This window comes from Canis lupus, chromosome 13 (genome assembly GCF_048164855.1).
Source record: "Canis lupus baileyi chromosome 13, mCanLup2.hap1, whole genome shotgun sequence".
Lineage (NCBI taxonomy): Eukaryota > Metazoa > Chordata > Mammalia > Carnivora > Canidae > Canis > Canis lupus.
In genome coordinates, this window is record NC_132850.1 from 50,151,423 (window position 1) to 50,163,449 (window position 12,027).

The 12,027-nt window shown below is 31.7% G+C and overlaps 1 protein-coding gene across 12 annotated transcripts in view; it reads right to left on the reverse strand.

Annotated features, from left to right (window-relative positions):
• LRBA (LPS responsive beige-like anchor protein) overlaps positions 1–12,027 on the reverse strand; it is a 740,528-nt gene that overhangs the window by 587,577 nt on the left and 140,924 nt on the right. For 10 of the 12 annotated variants that reach the window (XM_072773570.1, XM_072773571.1, XM_072773578.1 and 7 more), the window contains exons 15-17: positions 8,632–8,711; positions 7,079–7,141; positions 5,510–5,607 (exon numbers count right to left, since the gene is read on the reverse strand). In XM_072773570.1, coding sequence (XP_072629671.1) covers positions 5,510–5,607; positions 7,079–7,141; positions 8,632–8,711 — 241 coding nt within the window. Of the gene's footprint in view, positions 1–5,509; positions 5,608–5,753; positions 5,837–7,078; positions 7,142–8,631; positions 8,712–12,027 lie in introns of those variants that run through there. The other 2 variants (XM_072773582.1, XM_072773581.1) reach the window with 1 other exon arrangement.

The window sequence follows — 12,027 nt, forward strand, 5'->3', positions numbered from 1 at the left end:
TCAATAGAAATTACCCAGTCTGACGAACAGAGAGAAAATGATGAAAGGTAAATTAACAAACCTTTAGAAACCTGTGAGACAATGTAGTATTCCATCATAGGTATAATGCAAGAGCAAAAAAAAAAAAAAAAAAGAGGAATGGGGAAAAAAAACTTTCTGAATAAACTATGGGGGAAAAAATCTTCCAAAATTTCATGAAAAAACATTAACTTGCAGATCCAAGAACTCAGTAAGTCACAAAAGGATAAAAACAAAGAGAATCACAACTAAACTGAATACAGTCAAAATTCAAGGACAAAGAAAAAAATCTGAGAAGCATCAAAAGAAATATGACTCAACACGTAGAAACTAAATAGAAAGTTGACATCTCATCACAGAGGACAAAAGTCAAACCACAAAGTGCAAACAGAAAAAGACTGAAAATTTTATATCCAACATAATTATTATCCAAAAATGAAGAGAAATAAAAGTATTCTCAAATGAACAGACTGAGAAAATGCATTGCTAACATAACATGTCTTATAAGAAATAATAAAATCCACCAAGAAGAATGAAAATATAATTATTATTAAAGCATTAAATAAAAAAAAATTTTTAGAAGAAAACTAGGGGTGCCTGGGTCACTCAGTCAGTTATCTTGATTCTGGCTCAGGTCATGATTTCAGGGTCCTGATATATTGAACCCATCAGGCTCTGCATTCATTAGGGGGTCTACCTCTGTCCCTCCCCCTCAGCCTGGGTACATGTGATCACTCACTCTCTTGTGCTCTCTAAAATAAATAAAAGAAAAGAAGAAAGAAAAGAAAGAAAAGAAAAGAGAGAGGAGAGAGAGAGAGAGAGAGAGAGAGAGAAAGAGAAAGAGAAAGAGAAAGAGAAAGAGAAAGAGAAAGAGAAAGAGAAAGAGAAAGAGAAAGAGAAAGAGAAAGAAAGAAAGAAAGAAAGAAAGAAAGAAAGAAAGAAAGAAAGAAAGAAAGAAAGAAAGAAAGAAAGAAAGAAAAGTATACAATCAACAGGGAGTTCTGGTTCAACCAAGATGAAGTAAAGCTAGTTACAGCCTCTCTGTCTTACATACTGGAGCTGAAACAATGGGAAAACATACAAAAAGCAATTTCCTAAGTACTTCTGAAGACCAAACAAAAGCAAATACATTGCTATAAAGGAGGTAAAATTTGGAGAATTACCCATTATAGAGAGATAAGAGTCTCAATTTTTTATCTTTGCCCTTATAAATCTGACCCAAAAGTGAGACCTTATCTCAGAGGCGGATGTTAGAAGCTCAGGTGGCTAATACTCTGATAAAACTGTGTTTTGGATAGAGGAACTAAGAAAATGGGTTTGTACAAGAGGCAGAGGCTAGGGGCAGAGGGAGAGGAGGAGTTGTCCTGAATGGGAGTAAACAGGAGAGAATGATCCTCAAAATCTTTGTAAAAACCCATAAAAGCCCTAAACTGACCCAAGAGATGCACCTGTGAGGAGCAGACACAGACTAGAACAGCAAAATCTTTCTGAACTGAAAAAAAAAAAAAAAAAATTAATTATCACCCAATTCAAACCTAATCCCTGAATGCATTATGTGCAAAAAAGACACAAAGAAGGATAAGACAGGTTTTTACAATAAGTGACATTTGGAACCCCTACCCACAAAGGATAGGTAGAACTTGAAGTCTGACTCTTCTTACTAAAATAAAACAAAAAAAGGGTCAACATTCGTTAGAGGATTTTAACAAAACACATTAGTTTATAAAAGACAACATCCACAATGTCTAGGACACATTAAAAATTTACTCAACATATAAAGGAACCACGAAAATGTAACCATTTCTCACAGGAAAAGACCCTGAACAAATGCTGATAAGATGAGCAAATTGTTGGAATTACCACACAAAGATTTTAAAGGAACTTATAAATATAACACCATCTAATAGAATCAGAAAACAGGGTTCTCAACCAAAAAAAAGCATAAAATTAACCATATTAAAATCATACAATTGAAATGTACAAATCCAACGTAAAATATTCAGGAGTTGAGCTTAATACCAAAATAGAAAAAGCAAACAAAAAGTCCATAAAGTTGAAGATCAACTCTTATCATACATTCAATAGCAAGTTTCTGTATCAATAGACAGTATCAAAACTGAAGAACAAAGAAAAAAAGACTGAAATGAAGTAAAAAAAAGGCTTAGGGATGTGTACAACGGAAGTCCTAATATTCAGGTCACTAGAGACCCAAAGGAAAAAGAGAAAGACTAAAACAAAAAATATGAATATAAGGGCCTAAAACTTCTCAAAATTGGTAACCACCACAAAGAAAACTATAATGAAATTGTACGGAGAGCTACAGAATACGTCTTGAAAACAAGTACATATTTTTGTATGTATACTTGTATAGTATATTTTACTTAACAAACATACATTAAATAACCATACATTTCTCGTTAGAAACCATGGGTACCAGCAAACAATTGAAAAATGGAAAAATATTTTAAAGTAACTAAAAGAAAAAAATTGAATTCTACCCAGAATTCTACATGCAGCAAAAATACCCTTGTGTGATGAAGGCCAGATAAAATTATAATCACAGGGGTGCCTGAGTGATTTAGTCACTTAGGCATCTGACTTGTGGTTTCAGATCAGGTCATGAGGTTGAGCCTTACTTCTGGCTCTGCACTCAGCAAGGAATCTGCTTGAGATTCTCTCTCTCCTTCTCCCTAGGCCCCTCCTCCTCTTCACACACTCACTCTAAAATAAATAAATCTTTCTTAAAAATTATATTCAGAAAAAATAATTTAAATATTCGTTTCAAAAAACTGCTCAACAGGAAATGTGAATAGAGTTCGAGAATGAAAAAAATAAAAGAAAAATATAAAAGATTTTTCTTCCTTTAAATTTTTAAAACATATAGCAAGTGACACTAAAAATTGTAACATTACCTAGAGAGACTTGCAATGTATTAAATGTAGTAACAAACAATGGCTGATGCTAAAGGGATACATAAAGTTGAAATGGTTCTGTATTACATGTGAAGAGGTAAAATATTAGACTGTGAAATCTCTGTGCAATCACTAAAAAAGTTATGCAGAAATAGATATAAAACCAAGTAGACTAATTTTACAAGAATACTAAAGGAATTCAAATACAAAGGACACAGGAAAAGAGATACAGGGGAAAAATTACCTTGGGACAAATAAATAATAAAATGCTCAGTGAAAATCATGCCTTATCAGTAGTTACATTAAAAGTAAGTAGTCTAGGGCAGCCCTGGTGGCTTAGCGGTTTAGCACACCACCTTCAGCCCAGGGTGTGATCCTGGAGACCCAGGATTGAGTCCCATGTCAGGCTCCCTGCATGCAGCCTACTTCTCCCTCTGCTTGTGTCTGTCTGTCTCTCTCTCTAATAAATAAATTAAAAATCTAAAAAAACAAAAAAAAAAGTAGTCTAAACACAATGAAAAGACTTTCTCAGCATAGATGTCAAAAAAATAAATAAATAAAACATTTAACTACCCTGCTTGTATTAGCAATAGCTTTCCACAAAAAAAGAACCAACAGGATATATAGAGAAAGACTGAAAGATTTAAGGAATTAGCTCTCTCAATTATGGAGACTTGATAAATCCAAAATCTTCAGGGTAAACACATACATTGGAGATTCAGAAAAAAGGTGTAAAATCCAAAGGCATTCTGTCCACAAAATTCATTTTTACTGGGGAAGGTCAATCTTTTTTCTATTTAAGTCCTTCAACTGATTTGATGAGGCCCATCCTCCTGGAAGGTTACCTACTCAAAGTCCATCAATTTATTTTTTTTAAAGATTTATTTATTTATTTGAGAGAGAGAAAGAGAGAGCACACATGTGCACACACACACACACAGGAAGAGGGAGAAGCAGACTCCCCACTAAGCAGATAGCTTGATTCAGGGCTCAATCTCAGGTGCCTGGAATCATCATGACCTAAGCTGAAGGCAGATGCTTAACGGACTGAGCCACCCAAGCGCCCCTCAAAGTCCACCAATTTAAACATTGTTCTCATCAAAAAAAAATATTTTCACAAAAATATCTACAATAAGGTTTGACCAAATATCCAGGCACCATGACTCAACCATGTTGACACAAAATTAGCCATCACAATGTGTCAATAAGAAATTCAACAAAATATAAAGATACAAATAATTTTAAAGGATGGAAAAAATATATACCATGTAAACTCCATACTGAATGGGCTTCATACAACCAGTTAAAACTCATAACAGAAAAAAGACTGACCTCCCTAGAAAAAGAGGGAATTCTGCCAGCAGACTGCACTTGGACTAGAACTGCAACATCAACTCTAACTTGCATCTCCAGCCTGCCAGCCCACCCTGTAAGGTCTGGACCTCTCGGACTCCGTAATCACAAGAAAAAAATTCCTTAAAACCAATCAACCGATCTCTCTATATATATGTAAAAAGGTTCTTTTTCTCTAGATAGTTCTGAAAATACACTCCCTTAAGGATATATAAAGTCATCTTCTGTCTTATGGCAAATGAGTACTAAGATGTACCAAAAAGGATCTGTATTAGAGGACTGATGTGGGACATTTATTGTAGCTAGATCATTAAATTAGTTACTGTAGCTGATCATCTGGAAAAGTTGTTCTTCGAACTTCTGTGGCCCAAAAACCTTATTAAATAAATGACTTAAAACAAAAGTATTCTAATTTTGTTGTTGATAACTGTTAGGGACTGAATGTGTACCTCCCAATTCATATGTTAAAGCGCAGTATCACTGTATTTGGACATGGGAATGATAAGGAAGGAATTAAGATTAAATGAGGTTATAAAGCTGTATCCTGGATACAACAGGATTAATATCCTCATAAAAAGAAACCAGAGAGCCTTCTTTCTCTTTCTTCTGTTGTATACACATAAACAGGTTGGATGAACACACAGTGGAAAGGTGGCTATCTATAATGCAAGAAGAGAACCCTTAAGACACTAACCCTGCTGGTACCTTGATCTTAAACTTCTAGTCCCCCAACTGTAAGAAAACAAGTTTCTGTTATTCAAGCAACCCAGTCTATGATATTTTGTATGGAAGCCCAAGCAGACTAACACAATGATGATTTGGGATTGGGGATGAAGATAGCGATATTTAAAAGGGAGGAAAGAGATCTTTTCTTGCAGTGCAAATGAGTACTACTGTTCTAGGACCTAAAGATAATTCTGCCGAAGAATTCTGTCTTACAATACCTGTATAACAGCACTAATCATACAAAACACTAACATGATTTGCCTGGTCTATCTTCACAAATTAAATAATAACACATCCTCTATAATTAAAGATTTCTTCAAAAAACATAATACATAAAATAAATAGGTCTTATACCTTAATTCATTTATACTATATGATCCAGTAGTACTTCCCATTTTAAGAATCTTCTATCATTTTCAAACTAAACTCTTACATTAAATATATTTAAATCAAAAAATATATATATATATATATTTAAATCTCTGATATACAACTCTTACCGTAATCCATTCCTTTGGTCAAAAGCAGGAATCATAGAGTTAGGATGTTCTGACATTAATGCAACAAGCAGTTGTAGGACATCCATTAGATTGTCATCCTAAAATCAAAACAAAAAACTTTTTAAATATGGAAAAAATAACTTTTTTTGAACATAAAATATTTCCAAAATGAAAGAAATTCCAACATATGAGCAATATATATATATATATAGATGATCAGTAAATATTTATTGAAGCAACATACTATACTGTATGTAGTATAACTTAACAGCATAGAAGCATATGTGAGTTCTGAAACGCAAAACAATTCCAAGACAATCCTACACAGTCTTGGCTGAATATTCCAGTATGTATACATATTTAGAACCAGTTGGGCAATACTGACCCAAAAAGGACAAGGGAAGCAGCTATCAAAAGCTAGTTATCTCTGTTGCCCTGTTTATAGGATTTTGTTCACTGCTTTGGAACTGCAGCTATTTGAATATCTAATTTTCAGTAAGCTAATAAGCAGGTAACCTAGAGCTAGGGCACTGTGGCTTGGGAAAAGTATTATTTGAAAGACCTAAAAGATTTGTGAATTAACAATTTAAAAGAGAAGATCACTGTAATTTCCAGTTTCTCTTTTGTCAAGTACTTCACTCCTATAGACAGGGTTAATAAAAAATAAAATCATATACAATAAGATTACTAGGTAGTTCAGATGAAAAATCTTCAACTATTACAAGAAAAAGAAAATCAATGAATAAAACACCCAAATTAAGAGAAAGTAGAAAGCACAAGTATTATTATTTGAGTCAAATATGATCCAATCAAGAAATTTAATCTACTTTTCTACCTCAGGTAAGAATAAGTAAAAACAGCATCTCCCATTTACTGATAATTTTAAAAAGGCATTATTTCACACAGATATTTATTAAAACACAAAACATTAATTATAAGATAGAAATGTAAATTATCATTTGAAATGCTTTGTTTTACATGAAATTCCATCAATCCAAATTTTACTTATTTAACAAATACATAATCCAATTATTTTAATTAGATTACATCAGCATGTATTACATTTTCCCAGGGCAAAAATAAAATAAATAAATAAATAAATAAACAAACAAACAAGCAAGCATTTCAACCTATTTTTTTCAACCACATAATCACAAATCCCATTATAAGCAAGTTGTTTAACTTAACAGTATTTAAACATGCAAAATCAGTTGGAAGATTGTGTTACTAACTTAAACATCTAATCATTTTAGTAATTTTCATAACCTATTTTTCCATGTTACACTGGTTCCTAGAGATATGATGAAGGTATTTTCCACATACTTTCTTATTAATTCAAAAAAAATCTTTTTTCAAAACTTTTTAAAACTTTTCATGATTAATCTCAGAGTCATCTTGTGGTAATAAAGGATATTTAAATAAAAATTGACAAGATTTAGTTCCTAAATACACTTATTCTCCATTATAGTTATATTAATGAAAGATTATTTTAACTGTTTCTACTTTAAAAAGAAAGACCATAATGAGCATCAAAAAACAAAATCCCAAAATATAAAATTTAAATGTTACCTCATGCATAGTGAGTAGGTAATTAAGAATGGCCTGAAGTTCATCTTCTTTGACTCCAGAATCCTTTAAAATTATAATATAAGTATCTTATACTTGCATATAAAAAACATTTTTCGAAAAGTAAATAATACACCTAATATTTGTCAACGTGGTCAATTGCTATAAATATACAAAGATACTATCACATAGAATCGAAATTTAAAACATGAATCAGGGGAAACACTAAAGCTATGCAATAATCAAGACTATGCAGAAGTCGGGCAGTTGGGTGGCTCAGTTAAGTTTCGCCTTTCACACAACAGTTTCCCTGCCCAGTGAAGAGTCTGCTTCTCTCTACCCTCCTGCCCCTCTTCTTTACCCCTTTCCTAGCTCAAATAAATATTTCTCCTTCAAATAAATAAATAACATCTTAAAAAGGAAAAAAAAAGACTGCATAGAAGTCAAAAGAAATGATATAAAAGTATCCTGTTTTCAGAACTATATATGATAGGCTATCTAATTAAGCTACAGAATCCTGGAGTAAGAAAAACAATAATTAATGATAAGAGAGTACTATTCATGGCTATCACTCCACTAAATACAAAAGACAACTCTTCTATTAAATCTGGAGAGTAAATGAAAGCTTCTAAAATTATGAGTTAAAACACCAGGTACTAAAAACTGGGTAGTATATTGTTCCTTGAGGAAAACACTGCACTTTTAAATATGAACTCAGTACATAAATTTTCAACCTATCCCATCAATTTATTATTGATAAAACAAAGCTGCAATGAGAAAAGAATAATAAGAATGAGAATTAGGAAACAAAAACACACAGAAAAAAATTAAAAATATAAAAATCAAGGGATAAATTTTTTTATAAATGTAAATAAGGTATCTGAGTCTAAAAGATATACTAAAATTTTGGTCTATTTAACATAATATTAAATTCCATAAAATAAGAAAATGACATAGGAAACTAGTAAATAAAATACTGACCAAAAAATACATTTATATATTGCTATCTTATAAAACCAAAACACCTTCCTTAAAAATAATAAATTTTACTTTACCTAACAACAGAATAATAAGGGACAAATGTAATTTCTAAAGACTGATACATCTTTCTGGTACCTTTAGACATGGAAATTTCTTCTCAAAATCTGAATGTCAGGTACAAGTGGTCCACTACAAATGAAACCTTCTTGAAGAGTTTTGTTGACTAATGTATCACTACTGCCAAGAATAATACTTAGTACTACTTAACAGAAACTCAAAAAATATTTACTGAATGAAAGAATGAATCCCCTTGAGCCCCTAGAGAAATTCATATAACATATATATTACAATTATCAATCTCCAATTCTTCAATGATGTATTTCCATATGTGTGCAGGAGAGAACAAAAAACATAGAAACAAGTTTCTTTCAGAGTATTTTCCAATATGTAACACTAATAATCCAATCCAAAAAAAAATAAACCCAAAATTGTATATTATGTGAAATTTTAAGTTAAAATTATAAGTTATAAATTAAAATACAGAACATGCTAAAGGAAAAGTAGCATAAACTCACCTTCATCACTAACTGCTTAATGAACATCAACAAGAATGCTCGTAGAGAAAGTATTTCTTTTTGATTAGGTCGTGGTCCATCTTTGAAAAAAATAATATACACACACACTTAGTGTTTCAAAAACCTCAAAGCAAGGTATAAAGCTTTTAGTTTTTTCCATGCATTTATGAGAAACATAAAAGTGAGTCACCCAAAAAGTCAACATTGTCATTTAGAATTGAAAGAAAGATGGTTTCCCCGACAAGCAAAAACTAAAGTTCATCGCCACTAAACATACCTTACAAGAAATATTAAGGGGAATTCTTTAGGCAGAAAAAAAGACCATAACTAGAAAGAAGAAAATATAGGAAAGAAAAAAATCATATTGCCAAAGGCAAACATACAGTAAAGGTAGTGGCTCATTCCCTTGTAAAGAGAGTATAAAGACTGAAAGACAAAAGTTAATCAAATCAATTATATCTATAATAATTAGTTAAGGAATATACTAAATAAAAAGTTTAAAATATGATATCAAAATATAAAACATTGGAAGATGAGGAGAGTAAAAATGTAGTCCTTTAAGAATGCATTTGAACTTAAGAATCACCAACTCATAATGGACTTTATACATATGTTGTTAGATATGAAGCTCATGGTAACTACACACAAAAACCTCTAATAGTTGCACTAAAAATAGAAAGAAAGGAATCCCAACTGAACACTAATAAAATCATCAAATCACAAGGAGAGCAAGAAAGGAACAGAAGAACTACAAAAACAACCAGAAGACAACTAACAAAATAGCAATAAATATGTAACAACTGTTAACAACTTTGAATGTAAATGACAAAAAAAAGAAAAAAACAGGCCCTTTACTACCAACAAGAGAATCCCTCTTTAAAGCACACATAGACTAAAAGTAAAGTAATAGAAAAAGATATATCATGAAAATAGAAATGAAAAGAAAGCTGGCCTGGCAATACTTAAATCAGATAAAGTAGACTTTTTAAAAAGCTGTAAGAGACAAAACACACTACATAATAAAAGGGATTAACCCAACAAGAAGGTGTAACACTTGTAAATGTTTATGTGCCTAACATTGGAGCCCTTAAATATAGAAAGCAAATATTACCAGACAAAAATGAGAACCTGACAGTAACACAATAAAAGTAGGGGATTTTAACATATCCCTTAAATCAATAGATAGATCATCTAGACAAAATAAATAAGGAAACAGTGGCCTTAAATAACAGATTAGACCAACTATACTAAACAGATAAATACAGAATAGTCCATTCAGAAGATACATTCTTCTCAAGCACATGAAACATTCTCTAGAATATTAGCATGACAGGCCACAAAGCAAGTCTCAATAAATTTAAGACTGAAACCATATGAAGTGTCTTTCCAACCATAATGATATAAAACTAGAAATCAATTACAGAATACAACTGGAAAAAACACACGTCACTAAAAAACCAATAGGACAATAAAGATATAAAAGAGGATATTAAAAAAATACCTTGAGACAAATGAAAATGAAACAATGTTCCAAAATCTATGAAATGCAGCAAATGCAGATCCAATAAGGAAGTTTACATCAAAACAGGCCCACCTCAAGAAATAAGAAAAATCTCTAAGACATCCAGATGGCTAACAGGCACATGAAAAGATGCCCAACATCACTAACCATCTGTGAAACGCAAATCAAAACCATAATGAGATTTCACCTCACACCTGCCAGAATGGCTAAAATCAAAAAGATAAGGAGTATTTAGTATTAGAGTGAATATAGAAACCTTTGTGCACTGTTGGTGGGAATGTAAAGTGGTATAACCACTATAGAAAACAGTATGGAAATTCCTCAAAAAATTAAAAATAGAATTACCATACAATCCAGCAATTACAGTTATAGGTATTTATCCAAAGAAAACAAAAATATTTAATTCAAAAACATATATGCATATATGTTAAGCACATCATTATTTACCATAGCAAAGATATAGAAGTAACCTAAATGTCCATCAACTGATACATGAAGATGTGGCATGTGTGTACATACATACACACACACAAACTGGAATATTACTCAGCCTCAGAAAAGAATGAAAACTTGTCATTGTGACAACATGGATGGGCCTAAACCGTATTATGCTATGTGAAGTAAGCAGACAAAGAAAATAGTTTATGACTTCACTTGTATGTGGAATCTGAAAAGCAAAACAGAAACAGATTCATAGATACAGAAAACAAACTAACAGTTGCCAGAAGGGAGGAAAATGGGAAGAAGATGGGAGGATGGACAAAATAGTGAAGAGGTTAAGAGGTAAAAATTTTCCCATTATAATATAGTAAGTCACAGGGATTTTAACTTACATTGTAAAGGAATATAGTCAATAATACTGTAACAACTTTATATGTTGACAGATGGTAACTAGACTTATTGAGGTGACCATTTCATACTGTATATAAATATCAAATCATTATGTTGATACTAATACAATACTGTTTGGCAATTATTCTTCAATTTAAAGAATTTTATGCCTGTAGGAAGACATTCAAACTCACATACAATAGTATATAAGTGCTCCATATGTACAAAATGGATTATTTTGAAACTACAATGAAGGAGTTTATTTTTGATTAAGGTAAAATGAATTCCAAAACATGAAAATGAGTTAATAAAATCTGTACTCAATAATAAAAAGCACTTATATTTTAAGACTCTGAGAATGTTAGTACAATAACAAGTTGACATAGAAAAAAGAAAATCCAAATATATGTGAATTTAGTGGGGAAAAAAAAACTTCTGTTACTCTTGCATAAGCTAATACAAAAATTTTAAAAAGTACACCTCAACACAGTTTGGTTCATTTAAAAGGAATACATTTATGTTGACTACCTCTGACATCTCCTCCCCTTCTTGGAAAAGTCCTTGGTCACACATGGTTCACATTAAAGTCAATTTTCATGTCTCAAACAATCTCTAAGAAGAAAGCTTTTGAAACCAAATACCCATTGTTATAAGATCCTAAAGTATCTGTTTGCTTCATATTTTCTGCAATTTTCCCTCTACTAATTACTATTTACAGCTAGTTCTTAGACCACCAAAGCACAGGACCACCATGACCTCAAATAGATCAACTAAAATAAGAAAAAATTGCTTAAGATTTGTTCCTCATGACAATTTTTAGACAAAGAATAAGTTACAGAGTTACAACAGAATCACAAATTTGTCCAGCTCTCACTTGAAGTATGAGACTTTCCCAAGGTCACTAATCAGTTATAAAATCAATGCCAGGATACAAAACTAATACCCAGGACAGCACATGATACACCTATAGTACCATCAAATAGTCATTAGGAAATTATGACCTAGGTTCTATATCTGCCACAACCTTACCATCTTAAACAGAT